The following is a 16543-nucleotide window of genomic DNA, read 5'->3' on the forward strand; positions in this document are numbered from 1 at the left end:
GGGGGAGACCAGGAGAGGGAAGAGAAGGGGAAACCTGCACAGGACAGAAATGGGGGGAACTAAAGAAACAGCTCTGAAGATTACCGCAGCAGCTAAGAGCTCAGGAAGCAATTACTGTCATGAGTGTGGAATCATTCGGCCTGCTTCTAAATGAGGGATGTTTCAGAAATCTTCAAACTCCTGCTGCAGCGGTTAAAGATGGTTAAAGATGAGGAAGCTTTTGTGAAGCAAACACTCAATTACTAAGAAGAAAACTCCACCTGTACAGAGAGGCACCCACGGCCTCTCCCAGCTTCCTTCTGTTCCTTCCAACGGAGTCAGCATTCTTGCCTTTCTCAGCCCAGCTGGGCTTTCAAACCCTTCAATTAAAAGCAGAAAAAAGGCTTCCACGTTCCTCCCATTAAATGGACCTCCAGCAGTTTTAGTCTAAGGAAAGCTACACAAATTCCTTATTAAGGGTGATGATTCTTTGCTACGGTGCCTCGAACTAAGCTCTTGATATCACTTGGTAGCCACAAGTGTAGGGATTAATATTGACCACCCTACAAATTCTAGGTTGTGACATTTTTAGGTTGCGTCCCCTAAACCTAGACTACTATATTTTTAAAATCTAAAGCTTTTTTTCATCCATACTTGAAAAACTAAACTAAAATGAGCACTTCTCCCATCACACGCCCTCTGCGATTTCTCTAGAAATTATCTTTGGCTGCTTAGTCACTGGGTTCTATTTGGCAACAGAAAGCAAAGGTCTCTTCCAAAAGCATAAGCTCTTTTACTCTCAATTACCCAGGCTAGCGGGGGGCCTGGAGCAGCAAAGCAGAAAGCAAACACCGTTGGAAAAAAATACAGCAGATTCTCCAGTTCCACAAAGTTAATGTCCCCATGGCGATTTGCCCCGGGCTATTTCTACCCCTTGCTGCCCTCATTCAGTTTGTCATCAAATCTTGGCAACTGCAGCCTCAAATATGTCCTGAAGCTGCACCTCCCAATCTATTCCCACTGTCACCACCTTCAGGTGTCTCCTCCATGACTTCCCATGGCCCAAAGCACAGAGTTCAACATCTTTAATGTGGTGTCCCAGGCCACCATGCCATCGGCCACTGGGGACCACACCAGGTTCCTTCCAGGCTGTTCTCCTGTCCACGACAAAGATTTTCTCCTAGTTGAGAAGAGATGCTTTTACACTCTCTTCTCAACCAGGCCCTGGTGTTTGGGCTTCTGTGTTCCTCTCTGCATTGTCCCATTCTAGCAAGAACCCTGCTGAGTCAGTTTAGCAAAACTCCTCCATATCTGATTGTGTTCCTGATCCTCCAGCATCCTCCCTACTGAATTAGTTTTTCTCAATGAAATCTGGAGTTTTTGTTTGTTTGTTCTGAGACAGAATCTTGCTATGTTGCCCAGGCTAGAGTGCAGTGGTGTCAGCCTAGCTCAGAACAACCTCAAACTCCTGGGCTCAAGCGATCCTCCTGCCTCAGCCTCCCAAGCAGCAGCGACTGCAGGTGTGCACCACCAACGCCTGGCTGGTTTTTCTACTCTTAGTAGAGACTGGGATCTCACTCTTGCTCAGGCTGATCTGGAACTCCTGACCTCAAGCGATCCTCCCACTTCAGCCTCCCAAAGCACTAGGATTATAGGTGTGAACCACTGTGCCTGGCAAAAATTGTTTTTAGTACCTTACCATAGAGCTCTATGTAACAACCACCACAGGGCAGCCACGTGGATCTCTCCGTTCCTCAAATGCACCACACTGTTTCTCATCTTGGGATCTGCTTATCTGCCACTCCCTCTACCTGTAATGATCCTTCTCTCCTCAACCCTCCTTTCTCTTGTCCAGTTAACTCTCCCCACCCCACCACCCTTCTGGTTTCAACTTCAGCCTCGCTTTCTCAAGAAAGCCCTAGCACCCTACAGACTACCCCGTCACTCACTTCCAGAGAATCCTGCATTTGCCTCTGCGACACAGTCCTCCCACTAGTGGCCAACCTAACACCTGCTTTTCCTAGAGAACCTAAGTTCCATCAGAGCAGAGACCACACTGGTCTTGTTCCCCACTACCATTCTTCAATGCTGAGATGCACGTCTTTTTTCACATTTTAACATTTTGAAATCGAGATGTGTCTTAAAATCAATAGTGTGCCATAATTAATGGTCAGTATTGTTTCCTTCTCAGCGAAACATAAAATGATGTTATTGTTAATAATGCTTACACTGAATAGCCATCTTAAGATTTAACAAAATCAGGTATATCCCTGTGTCTCCTGGCATTGTGCCTAGCACATAGCAGCAGTTAATAAATACAAATACAGTCATGCATTGCTTAACGGCAGGGACACACATTCTAAGAAATGCATCGTTAAGCTATTTCATCATTGTGTGAACATCACAGAGTTCAGCTGCACAAACCTAGATGGCACAGCCTGCTACCCACATAAGCTATGTGGTATAGACTATTCTCCTAGACTACAAACCTGCACAGCGTATTACTGTACTGAATACTGTAGACAACTGCAACACAATGGTAAGTATCTATGTAGCTAAACATATCTAAACACAGAAAAGGTACAGTAATTATAATGGGATTATAATCTTATGGAACCATCATCATATATGTGGTCTATGGTTGACTGAAACGCCATTGTGTGGTGTATGACTATACCTGTTAAATACATACAGACACTTCCTGAGGATCCAATATTAGTCAGTTTTTGCTCTGTAACAAACACACCTTAAAATCTCAGTGGTTTACAACATCGAAGATTTGCTGTCTTCTCTTTGGTCTGTAGGTTAGCGATAGCTCTGCTGGCCTCGGCTGCGATTGACCCTGGGCTGCGGAGAGGATCCAGGTCTTTCCCACGTGCCACTGCGTCCTCCTTGGACCAGCACTTCCCAGGGGATGTTCTCCTCCTGGCAGATCATGGACACGCAAGAGCCCAAGCCTCTGACCTCGCCATGACTGCCCACACGCCACTGGTCAAGGCAAGCCCAGCACCCATGCGCAGGGACACTTCCTCTGCCCATGACGCCAGGTCACAGGCAGAGGGAGTGAAGAACTGAGAATAAGGATCCAGTCTACGACAGACCCCATATGGTCGGGGGAGGGGCAGGGGGGCATATGAAGAGACAGGGCACTCTAAATTTCAGCAGTGGCTGGAGGACAGTTCCACCAATGAACCATATACGGTATGTCCCTAGTCACAATGGGTGGAGGGTACAGATGCCAGAGATCTAGCAGTGTTGGCCTGAATCTGTGAACTCTTTGCCCAGCAGCCATAAGGACCTTCCCCATTGGGCCCCCCAGCTATCAGGTATTTACTGAGGGGGTAGGGCAAGAAGCAGTCACTGCTCCTAATTCCTTCTTCCCATAGCTATACATGCATTCATGGTAAGCCCAGGCTCCAGCAATAAATCAAGGTTGGCCACTGGCTAACTCCAGAATTAGGACTAGAGGGCAAAGTGTACCTGTTCAAGGTGCTGATGGTCTTGACCATGGCTTTGAGGGAACGTGGAGGGTTCTGACTCTACTGACTCCAGTTCCAGGGCTGTAGTGGAGACACAGCTGATGAGTCCTATGCACCCAGTACAGAACGAACTTGACATACAGGCAGGGAGATGGTCCACATGGCAGCCAGGCCCACAGCTGTCCCTGCAAGACACAGGTTCTTTCCCGACCTTTCCAGTTCCCACAAGGTGTCCAGCCCTTCCACGAATCCCTTGGAGCCTCGATGTACTTTGTCGGCCGGTTCGTGTCCACTTGGCCACATTTCTGCTCTGGCAGTTAGCACATGTGGGTGCCTGGCTTGCGTGTGACTTCTCGGGGACCGTCTTGGTGCTAGGACTACTGTAGCAAAGTACCACAGACTGGGTGGCTTAAGTCCTAGAAATGTGTGTTTCACAGTTCTGGAAGCCAGAAGTCCAAAGTATGGGCAGGGTTGGTTCCTTCTGAGGGCCGCGGGGGAGAATCTGTTCCCTGCTCTCTCCTGGCTCCTGGCGCTTTGCTGGCAACCTTTGCCAGTCTCCACCCTGCAGATGCCTCAGCCCAATTGTGCCTTCGTGTTCGTTCACCTGGTGTTCTCTCTGGGTGCATGTCTGCGTCCAAATTTCCCTTTGTATAAGACACCAGTCATATTCGATTAGAGGCCTACCCTACTCTAGTATGACTTCACCTTAACGAGTCACACCTGCAAGAACCCTATTTCCAAGTGATGTTGCACTCTGAGGAACTGGGATTTAGGATGTCAACATACCGATTTTGGTGGGGGAGGAACACAATTCAAGTTCAACAAGGGGCCGAGACCACTTCTGCAGCCCTGCACACAGCACAGGGCGCCCCATGCCCTACCTATCTCCTCCCCACGGACAGAAATGCCAACTCGAGGGATGCACACGCTCTCACGAGTACGTTCCCTCTCTCACACACGCACACACACACACACATTCTGTAGAGGACACAGGACAAAGCTGTCACTGTTAGCGTCTAGTGAGGTGCCAAACCTCACAGCCAGCTTTTCAAATTCTCCTCGGGCCTTATCACCAGGATACAGCAAGCAAGATAAAGAAACTGCAACCCAATTGCCGAAACACTTAATTAACTCTCCTGGCATCAGTGGCTTCTCGAGAGGAGCTTAACTTCCCAGCGTCCCTCACGGGGCGGGAAAGTGTGGACAGGCACATCATTCTTTTTTACTGAAAGGGGAACTCTGAGTACAAAGGGAGGGAAAACGTGCCGGTCTTTCTACTCAGCCTGCCCCATGAGCTTGCAGGACCAAGAGTTGCACTGACCGCCTGGACTCCTGGACCCAGCTTAGTGCCACCAAACAGGCGGTGCCATGGGATGATGAGGAATTTGAGTTTGTACGTCTGTCCAACAACCTGCGTTTCCATCCTGGACCCACCACCTGCTCGCTCTGTGGACTTGGCCAAGGAACCACCTCTGTGTTCCTCAGTATCTTCATCTAGAAAATGAGGGTGATAAGAAAACCTACTCTCAGACGGAATTTGTAAGAACTGCATAGGAATCCATCTGGGGCTAGCTTTGAGAAAAAAAAAGAAAAAAGAACTGAATAGGAAAATGCAAGAATGCTTATTATAATGGTGAAGAATGCTTCTAATGGTGCCTGACATCTAGTCAGTGCTCCAAATGTTTGTCATTTTTACAAACGCCTGTGTGATCTTCCCAAGGTTTGACCAGTCACCACGACCTGAGTTACCTAAGCTCTCAGTGACTAGAGCATTTAGAAGTGGCGCCCACTTGGGAGGCATTCAGTGTGTTAGTTATCTAACGCTGCAGGACACATCACCCCAAACTTAGAGGCTTAAAATATCAATCGCTTATTGTTTCACAGTTTATCTGCGGATCAGGAATCCAGGAGTGGCTTAGCCCTGGTTCAGGGTCTCTTACAAGACTACAGTCGAGCTGCTGGCTGGGGCTGCAGATATCTCATGGTGTGACCACGGGAGGATCTACTGCCAGTCTCACTCACGTAGCTACTGGGGAGACTCTGCTCCCCACTGGCTTTTGGTCGGAGCCTCCTTCAGTTCCCGGCCACATGGGCCCCTGCACAGGGCACCCCACAACATGGCAGCGTCCGGGAGACCCAGCCAGAGAGGGTAAGCAAGACGGATATGGAGTCCTTTTTAACCTAACTTTGGAACTGACATCCACCACTTTTGATATATTTTCTTTGTTAAAAGTGAGTCATTATTTGTATACTTATGTCACTGCAGCATTATTCACAATACCTAAGAGGTGGATACAACACAAGTGTCCACTGATGGGTGAATGGATAAGCAAAATGCGGTCTATCCATACAATGGAATATTGTTCAGTTCTTTAAAAAAAAGGCAATTCCAAGACATGCAACAACATGGATGGACCTTGAGGACATTACTCTAATATGTGAAATAAGCCAGTCACAAAAAGATACTGTATGATTCCACTCATGTGAGGCACCCAGAGTTATCACATTACTGGAGACAGAAGTAGAATGGTGATTGCCAAGGACTGCAGGGAGGGAGAACACGGAGATATTACAGTTTCAGACTTGCAAAATGAAAAGGGTTTGGAGATGGGTTGCACGACAATGTGAATGTACTTAACACTACTGAACCGTTCAGTAGTGAACGGAAGTTCAGTAGTGAACTTAAAAGCAGTTACGATAATAAATTTTAGGTTATGTGCATTTTGCTACACACAAAAAAAGTAAGTCACAAGGTCTAGATGACATTCAAAGAGATGGGTTTATACTGTTACTGAAAACTCAGCACTTGTCCAGGAGGCCAAATCAGAAGAACGAGGACAAGTGGTTTCAGGAGGAAGGAAAGACATTTTATTACTTCACTGGCAGAGTAGGAAAAATGGTAGACTTTCTCATCTCAAAACCCAAATTTCCTGAACATTTGCAGAAACACAGAGCTTTTAAAGGATGGGTTCTCAGCTTCAGGCAATTACAGTTCAACTACATTTGATGATTCTGATCATCCATCTCAGCTGAAGACAATCTCGTGACCTCAGCCCAGGACCTCCCTTTACGGCTGGGCCATCTCCTGTTGCACAAATAAACCAAAGACTTACCCTGCCCCTCCCAACCACTCACCTGAGGCAGGGATGCAGAGTTTAGTTCTCAGAAAGCAGTGGAGGATGTTTTAAAGAGACAGAAAATATTTTTTGCCATTTTCCCCAGGCCATCCCCTCTGTTACAATACCAGGGCACGAATCCCAGTAGGTAGGGATCACTGGACACTGCTGCCTCATTGAGTGAACATTCGTAAGGCCACCTGAGTGCTGGTCACCCCCAACACGTGCATGACAGCACCTGCTCAGGGCACCTCTCAGATGAGCCCTTTCCCGAGAAAGTTCCTAAGCAACAGAAAAGGCACAGACAGGCTGCTCCAGAGCTATTACTTTTGGGATTATCTTGTAAACAGGTTATGTTTCCAATCAATGAAGCCCCAATTAAAATTTGATTCTACCACTGCGTTCTCTGGTCTCTCATACATCCCACATGGAATACAAAGGCGCTTTATTGACTGCACTTTCACGGCCCATTCTTGCCGTGACAGGTGTTACCAGCTGCCTGGCGGGACTTGTTTTCTGGGATCACGTGCATATATAGCTTATTTCCTAAGGGGCTGTCATTTGGGTAGGGAAGGCACAAAGATGAGATTCAAATCCCTCACGGAGCATGCTGTTGGTTGTCAAGGCCAAGGACAACGAGTGGAACTAAATCCCGGACAAGAGAGAAAGGGAGGAGAGGCTCACACAAAGCTGGTTCCCCTACAGTGGAGAAACCACTTGTTCAAACCCTATTCAAATGAGGGGTATTTCAAAGCACCACCATTTCCAGTCTTGGGGCCAGTTTTCTCCACTCCCTCAAGAAAAATACTATAAAATATAATTTTCTTTTCCTCCATCAACTGAGAACAAAGATGCACTTTTCAAGGGCTAGAAGCCCAGGAGAAGCCAACAGGACATACTTTGATGACATGAGCGCATGTTCAGAGGTGCTTAGCAGAGTACTTGGTGCATTATAAGGCCTGATAAACATTCGCGACTATTAAGATGACAGTGCGTCAAATCCTACGTGGCATAAGGCAATATTTTGTCTAGTCAAGATGTCTCTGAGATTCCTCAGGAAGACACCTGCACGGATCTCCTCTCCCCAAAGCCCAGCGCAGGTCAGTCTTCCCACAGCACTGGTGCACTGACGTTCCTTTGTTCAAGCATCAAAATCAGCAGGTAGTCAGTGTATACGGAGGAGATTACACGACATGAGAAAAGCACACCCGTAGACAGCAGAATCACACCCAGAGCACCGAGGTGAGGGACGCAGAACTGCAGACTGGCCAAGGGAACAGTAGATCTGTGTCTCCCATCTCATGCTCGTTGCAGGCAGACTCCCATTGAGAGAACCTTCTATGTTATCTAAACAACAACAATAATACTTATCATTCTTTTTTTAATAGGTTGTGGATATTTGAACTCAAATAGCTTAAAAAGCTAGATGGTGCAATACCATGTAGGGTGCAAATTAAACGCAGGGTAATGATAACACCTTACAAAGAAATCTGTTCTGGCCTTCAACACTTACCAAATCCACTATGTGCAGAACACTATGCTACTAGGTATGTCCGGTGGGATTCGAGAAGCAAAATGGGTACATTTCCTGTTCTTAGTAGCTAACAGCCAAGCATTTGACAATGGGTGCCCTCGTTGGGTGGCTGTTATACCCACAGTAACTGACAGATGTTACCAGCTGCCTGATGGAACTTGTTTTCTGGGATCACATGCATATAGCTTATTTTCTTATTTTTTATCTGGAGGCACAAAAATGAGATTCCAAGGAAGGCATCTGTCGAGCTGGGCTCCGTACGTATGTGTCCACCACTGACTTTTTCCAAAAACCTCATATTTATGAGAGTAGAATATGGAGAGAAAGAAAGGCGCAGACGTTAGAAATACGAACTTCAAACAGCCTACGGAGGCTCTAGCTGTTCTCCTTAAGGGCAAGAGAAAATCTGCGTAAGCAAAATACTGGGATAGGCAAGGGAAAGGCAGAGAGACGGTGTGGCCCAAACCATCAGCATCTCTAACCTCCAAGTCCTGGACTTGGGAGTCCTTTTGCTAAACATCTCAGAGCACCATGAGTGAGTCTAGAACTCATAAACACATAAGAAACTATGTAAGAAACAATATTTAGAGAAAATTTCCCCCCATGCCTCCTACTTATGCTAACATTTATTGACTCTGCAATTGTTGTTCCCATTTGGTATATTTCTTTGGCTCTACACTGGGATGTTTGGTTTATAAAAACTTTTTTTTTTTTTGGAGACAGAGTCTTGCTTTGTCGCCCAGGCTAGAATGAGTGCCATGGCGTCAGCCTAGCTCACAGCAACCTCAAACTCCTGGGCTCAAGCGATCCTCCTGCCTCAGCCTCCCGAGTAGCTGGGACTACAGGCATGTGCCACCATGCCCAGCTAATTTTTTCTATATATATTTTAGTTGACCAATTAATTTCTTTCTATTTATAGTAGAGACGGGGTCTCGCTCTTGCTCAGGCTGGTTTCAAACTCCTGACCTCGAGCAATCCGCCCACCTCGGCCTCCCAGAGTGCTAGGATTATAGGCGTGAGCCACCGTGCCTGGCCGGTTTATAAAAACTTGACTTTGTGTAAAGGCTAACAAGACCTTCCCTTCAGTGAGAAGTTTAGAAATTCCCAGGCAAATTGCAAGATTTAAAAACTCTGGGAGGTTAGTGTAGAACAGAGGATCTCAGACTTTAATGAGCATGTGAATGGCCGGGGGGCTTATGATACAGAACCCAGATGGCTGGGCCCACCCTCGTTGGCTGATTCAGCCGGTCTGGAGTGGGGCCCGAGCATCTGCATTTCCAGAGAGTTCCCATGTGATGCTGAGGGTAATGCTTTGAGAATCACTTGTGAAGAGATGACCCAAGGAGGGGATTTTTCCAGGCAAAGACAAGCAGAGGCTAATTCCAGCCAAGACACTGGAGGGACTTCTCTGCACGAACTCTTGGCAAAGTCTATCCTGATACACCTTTTATCTTTTGTTTTCTACAGACCTCAGGCATACAGATTTAGATTGACCACAATCCTTGGTTTGTGGCCCACTCTCACCTGGGGTGTATGTACGACTCATTTGTTCATTCATTCATTCCTTTTTAATAACATCATAAACACCCTCCAGAGTAAAAGCGAGGACCTTAAAAATAACCTGCATCTACCTACATGAGACTTCTCCAACTATCCTACCTCCCAACATATGAGTTAACCAGGTAACCATCATTCTCTTGCTTTTTATTTTTACGGTTTTACTAAATCTTTAAATAGTAGAATACATCTACACATTCCATACAGTGGAATATTGAGTAACAGTTAAAGCAAATGAATTCTACCAACAAGCAATAATATGGGTGAGTCACAGCAATATAATATTAAGTGAGAAAAGTATAGATTATATACAGATGATACCTGTTTATAACATTAGAAATATATACTTTTTAGGATGCCTTAAAATAGACGTGCATTTCTAAATCTTCATATTTCTTTCTAATCATTGAAGAAATGCACGCTTACTGAAAGAGTCAATAAGTAAAGAAATGTCAGCTTTTTGTGTCCTTCCTGAGTTCCCTAACAAAGCTCATCTTTCCACTGTATTCCCACTAAATAGCTCCAAAATCAAGAGCCCTGATACGAGCAGGCGACTCACAGAACAGAAAACAACGTAGTAAACAAACACGAGGGGAAAATGTTAACTCTGTTCATAATCACAGAAATGCAAATTAAACCATTTTGGGAGGCTGTCATTCTATGACTACTAAATTAGCAAAAATGGAAAAAACAGAACAGCAGTAAATGTCTGTGATATTACAGTAAAACTGCCAGGCATAGATAATGCTAGAAGCAGTGTAAACTAAAAAAAAAAAAAAATCAAACAGCTGCACAGTGAGGTGTAGCCCCAACCCACTCTGCAGAATGAATCCTAACGAAGTAATTCAATGGAAAGAAACGTCCTGGGCATTGTCCCAACAATGCAACGACGTAGAAAAACACAGCAGATCAATAAGACAGTACGTAATGCAGCTGGGGCACGTTACAATTTTGAAGAGAAAACATATAGATATTTAATACTTGAACAGTACACAATCCAAAATGGTAGGCGCGTTATACTTAAAACCATGTAAACACATGTACCTACCCATATAAGGGCTGCAAGGCCAAGTGCAAAAAACTAACATAGCTGCTGTGTTTGGAGGTGGGTGTGGGTATTGCTTTCTTCCTTTCAGTGTTTTCAGTTACTGTGGTGCTGTGTTGCAATTATCTTTTTGCAGCACGAGAAGCTCCTACCTTGAGAACTCTCACAGCTTTCCTCGTCACTGTTATCTTGACAGTTATTTTGCCCATCGCAGATGAAGCTCTTGTCGATGCAGAGGCCATTCTTGCAGTGGTAGCGGGCGGTGGAGCATAGCAGAGGGTTTGCTGCTGTGAAGGGAAAACAGAGTAGGTCACCAGGGAGGCCAGCAGGTCCTCTTGAGTCGTGTCCTGCTCAGGAAGCAGGGGGCTCATCTTCTGAGACGGCAGACTCAAAGCCCATCTCGGGAGACTGCCCAGCCAAAGCTGGACAGGATGAGACTCACTCTGCCTCATTCTGAAGGCTCCTTCTCCAAAGCCACCGTGCGGGGGCCCTGTAAGCACACCAACACGGCCAGAGGTCAGTGGCTCACCCTGAATGGTCAACCCCTAGGTCGGCCAGCATGAAGGCGACAGGTCTGGGGCAAAACCTGAATCTCACGGACGTCTCCTAGAGGAGGCAAGAGCGAACGGTTGGCAGCCTAGGAGACACACAGAGAAAAGCACAGCCAGAGGAGTAGCTGAGTTGGGGACCTGTGACCCTTGCCCCTGAGGAAGTAATGACATGATCTGATCCAAGAGCTATGAAGGAGCCTTCTGGTCTCCTAACTACAGACCAGCCTTTTAATTCCTCACTTATTCTTTATGACTCACTAAAGGTGAATTCAGAAGTCTCGATTTCTTCTTTGCAATCTAAAAAGGCCATTAACCCAGTTGGTCAGTGACCATTTCCTGGGTAGCTCTTCCAGAAGGTTCCCTGTTCTGGGTACTTTTAGAGACGTCAAAAGAGATGACAAATCCGGGCTCTCCTCTCCGAGGAAAAGGGTGGCAACTGGCCAGTGCAAGGCCAACCCAAAACTACTGAACACACAAGCAAAACTACAGAAAATCTGTATTTCTACAGTACAATTTCCCTTGCAATTGTGTGTATTTCTACAGTACAATTTCCCTTACAATTCAAACAAGGTTCATTCCAGGGCTCTATTTTCAATAAATGAATCAGCCAAGTAGAAAATACGCCAATCCCAGCTCTGCTACTTATTAACTGAGTAATCTTGGGCAAATTAGTTCACCTCTCTGAGTCTTGCTTGCTTTATCTGTGCACAGCCCTGGCTATGTAATTTGCGAGGTCCAGTGCAAACTGAAAATGTGGGCTCCACTATTCCAAAACCATTTAAAAATTCAAGATGGCAAAAAAAAAAAAAAAAAAAATTCAAGACGGCAAGAGCAGAGCATAAAACCAAGCATGCTGCTCTCCTAAGCTAAATACTGGCCCTATCTGACCGCACCAGCTGCCTGCCCAGGAAGCTGATCTTGCTACTTACAGCATTAATCGGAGCATCAAATGAGATCCATGAGATGTTCAGTACTAAGTCTGGCATGCAGCATAGATTTGGGGAATGTTATGCTTGTCCCCCTAGTTATGTGTGTCTTGGTCCTGCAGACTGTGGCCCTCCTGCAAGGAACAATGACAGTGGGGAGGAAGAGGAGTCATTCTGCTTCCAGGGCGATGACCCGAGCATGCACCTGTACTGCACGTGGTGGGAACAGCAGCAGGGCAGACGCCAGGCCCAGCACAGAAGATTGCTATGCTGCTTGGGGACCAGGGGCACGCCACCTCCAGTGTCTCTCTGCAGCCCTCAACTGCGAGATGGCAGTCGCAATCTATCTTCTCTGCACGCTTCATTGAGCTATTGTTAATACACAGAGATCATGGCTGCAAGGACTTGGTAAACTTCACAGGGCTACAGAAACCACAGGGACTGCAGATGATTCTTTTTTTTTTTTTTTTAATTATTCCACTCAGAAAGTTTGATGTGAAAGGTCAGAGAAGGTAGAAGGATGGAGGAAGCCAGTATTCTCAGTTTTGAGGATGATGGACCAATGGGAAGTCAAACAAAAGTAGTCTGGCCTGAAAATGGAAGCTTGCATTATGGAAATCGCTGTGGGCCAGAGAATGGCTCAACTTGATCAAGCTGAAACCGAGGTCTGACTTCAGCCAAACCCAAAACGGGGAAACCCCAAACCACAAATTGCATTTGGTTTTTGTCCAAGGCAGCCTTCTAAACCCTTGTGCCCATCACAACCCACCATGGTGGCCTTCAACTTCCCTGGGACTTTGTTGGTCACGTCTACGCAGCCAAAGTGTCAGTAACAATCACTCCAATGGACAGCCTCGGAAAGGCATTCTAATTGCTCCAAGATGGGGCGGTCATAAGCTTATATAAATGTGCTGGTGGGGAGAACTGTGCTGAATCATCCTTGCTGTCATCTACCTACTTTTTCTTCAGTCTTGGATCCTTTCAACCTCATAAACTTTCTCTAGGAAAAAAAGTCGTGTGTGTGTGTGTGTGTGTGTGTGTGTGCACACGTGCATGTTTGAAAACCAAGTCACATACTGGTTTTAATGCATCTAATGAAAAGGAGTAATAGCCAGAATATGTAAAGAACTCTCATAAATCAAAAAGAAAGAGACAACTCAATACAAAACTGGACAAAGGATGTAATTAGGCAATTCACATAAGAGGGATAGCAAATGGCTAAAAACTTTTAAAAAATGAGTATTGTCACCGGAAATGAAGTGCCACTTACATACATCAGACTTGCCAAACCTAAGGTCTTAAAATACCAGATTATTGGCAAGGATGCAGAGGGAGAGAAAATATCATAAACTATAAGTGGGAATGAACATTGGTAGATCCACCTTGAGGGTCAATTTAGCCAGTCATGTCTAGGGTGCACATAGCTTACAGCCCAGTAATTCCACTTTCAGCTATATACTCTAGAGAGACTCTTGAACAAACAAAAACCGATTACTGAAGCCACTATTTGCAAAATAAAAAAAATTGAAATGGTCTAAGTGTTTACCTATAAGAAGAATAGATACAATGTGTTGTATTGGTACAATGAAATATTCTACAGCCAGGATTGGCTAGCTGTTTCTGTAAAGGGCCAGACAATAACTATTTTAGGGTTTGGTAGCCATTTGGTCTTTGTCTCGGTTGTAAAGACTCAGCTCAGCCGCTGTAGCTCAAAGCAGTCACAGACAATTTGTAAATGCAGGGCATGCTGCATTCCAATAAAACTTTATGTGCAAAAGCTGGTAATAGGACAAATTTGGCCCACGGGCCAATTTTGAGTGAGTGTGTCACTCACTGCTGTTCAGTAGTGAAAAATGAATGAACTGGTGTCAAGATGAATAAATCTCATGAATACAATAGCGAGCGAGAAAAGCCAAGTACTATTTACATGAAGTTATCTATGCAAAAGAATGCTACTTATCTCTGAGGGCTACAAAAATATACACTGAAAGAATAAAAACTTGCATGGGAACAAACAACCCTAATTTCAGGATAGTGGCTGCATCTGGAGTTGAGAAAGGGGTAGGATCCAAGAGGGGTATATGCAAGACTTCTAATTATATTTGGTGACATTTTATGATTTTAAAAATCTGAAGCAAATAAGGAAATATGCTAATATGTTTTTTGAAACAGGGTGTTGGGCAATACAGGTGTTCACTTATTTTACTTTTACTTTTCAGTATGTTTGAAACACTTCACTAAAACGAATTTTCAAGAATCCAGTCTTGTAGAAATGTTTCAGCGAGCACTCACTTTCCTTGTGTTTTATTCTCCCATCACAAAACTCTCTCTGGTCCACAAACACCTGTTGTAATATCGTTCACACTTAATTGCTCAGAAGGCACAGATGCACACCTGCAAACAGCCACACTGAAGACCCCTGCTTATCAGTGACTCCTCCAAAAACACAGTGGCACGTCCCCCACCCTGTGTGGGGCTGAGAAACAGAGGCAGGAGAGGGTAAAGGAACATACCCAAACCCAGCAGCAAGCCAGGAAGAGAGGCCTCCTAACCATCAACACACACAGTGCAGTGTTCAGGCCTCCAAAGTGCCTGGGCTTCCCCAAGGAAGCTGCCTCCAAGCCATCACCCCCCTCGGGGTCTATCGATTCTCCATTTATGTAAATTCCAACAAACTTTGTATTCCAGTTCCCCAGGGCAAAAAAAAATTGAAGAGAGAGGGCATGCTGCTTGCCACCCTGCAGCCAAACTGGCAGCCAGAAATAAAAGTTGGCAACTCTAGAAAGGGACAGAAAAGCTCTAAAAAGCAACCCCCGAAATTGCAAAAGCATAGCAGCCTAGGATAGTTTAAAAAGAGACAAGAAAGTTCTAAAGAGGAGCGCCAAAGGCTACCCTGTATTATAGCCCAACCTAAAAATTAATGTTCCTAAGAATGCCTCTGTGCTATCACCAAAAAAGACAAACACAGATGAAGCCGAGACGCAGTACATCTCAGAGATTTCTGTCAGTGATGGTGCTTAAAGGCAAAACTGTTGTGTTATTAGCAGATTCATTTAACCCCAGTGCCGTATCTCTCCAAAGACCCCAGGCAGCTCGAGTTTCACTGCGTTTCTTCCAGGGCCTCCGCAGCGCTTCGCTTGCCTCAGCCAGATCTCAGCGTGGCCGGGCGTGGGACTCCAGCGGACAGGGCTTGGGGGTTTCTGTGGTCCCCCAGAACCTGGCTCAGGACCCCGCAAACAGTAAATGCTCAATGAACAGCTGGTAAACTGACCAGGAAACACTTTGTACTTCAGGATGTTATGTTTCGGTGTCTTTTAACAGAATGTAATGTGCTCCAAATGGTTATGTTTTATTTGTCCTTGCTAAGGCTTACCAGTCACTGAAAAACGGATTATGTTTCTCAGCTAGGGAGAGGAACATTGTATTTCACAGTATTTATTTCACTAGGGGTGGGGAAAATTGTCTGCAGAGTCGACTTCAAAAACTGAATTGTAGGCTCCAAAGCGCCTTGGTCGTTATTACCACAAGAAAGACGGCGTTCTGAAGCTACGTGTCCCAACCCACGACAGACACTGAGGGAAGAGAGGGGGACGGGGGCTGCGGGAGCTGCTGCTTAGTGGTCAATTAAACTGGCGGCGTTTACTTCGGCCACACCCAGAGGAGAGGACCAGGGGACCACTGTGGTCGCCCAAAAGCAACTAATCGGCTTCAAGGCAGGAAATGAAGCAATCTGCCTCCAGCAGGACTTAGGAAATGTCCCCTTTAATTCATCTGAAGCCTGTGAAGTTGGCCCCTCTCCCACCTCAAAGGGTCTTGACAAAACACGTAAATGAGAAAGCCCTTGTCGCCAGCCAGCACCCAGGATTCCCATCTGCCCCTCCGTCCTGCGGAGGTTGCCACCTAACCTCACGGCCTCTGTGGGGGTCCTGTCTTCCCAGCCCTGGTGTCCCTGGGAACCAGGCAATTGGGGGAGACGGGGCTGCACCGAGACTTCCTCTCCTCCAGGATAGGGGGGGTGCCTGACCCCAAGAAACCGGAGACCACTGAGCGCGTTCTCCCTGCAAATAATCCGTCCCCGCAGCAAGCCCTGCTCGCTTTGTGGCTTGGAAAATGCTCGTTCTCAACCCTAGCTGGTCTGTGGCCAGCCGCAAGCTCCTACATTCCTCCTGCGGTCTGCTCAGTAGGGCCTCCGGGCCGCGCCAGCACCAAGGCTATGTACCAGGTCCCAGCCTCGGCAGCCCTTCCTTCCACAGCCACCAAACAGAACATGGCCCATGCACAGCCACGTTCTGAAGCTGGAACCTCTTCCGTGGCTGCAGCAGAGGAAAGAGCTGCCTCTCTGGGCAAGCAAGCAAG

General features: G+C 46.2%; 1 protein-coding gene across 1 annotated transcript in view; it reads right to left on the minus strand.

Annotated features, from left to right (window-relative positions):
• Positions 1 to 16543, minus strand: part of LDLRAD3 (low density lipoprotein receptor class A domain containing 3) — a 234275-nt gene that overhangs the window by 97496 nt on the left and 120236 nt on the right. Inside the window, exon 4 of the mRNA XM_012738753.3 lies at positions 10863 to 10997. Within this exon, the coding sequence (XP_012594207.1) occupies positions 10863 to 10997 (135 nt within the window). The remainder of the gene's footprint in view (positions 1 to 10862; positions 10998 to 16543) is intronic.

Source organism: Microcebus murinus, chromosome 4 (assembly GCF_040939455.1).
Source record: "Microcebus murinus isolate Inina chromosome 4, M.murinus_Inina_mat1.0, whole genome shotgun sequence".
In the NCBI taxonomy this organism is placed as follows: Eukaryota; Metazoa; Chordata; class Mammalia; order Primates; family Cheirogaleidae; genus Microcebus; species Microcebus murinus.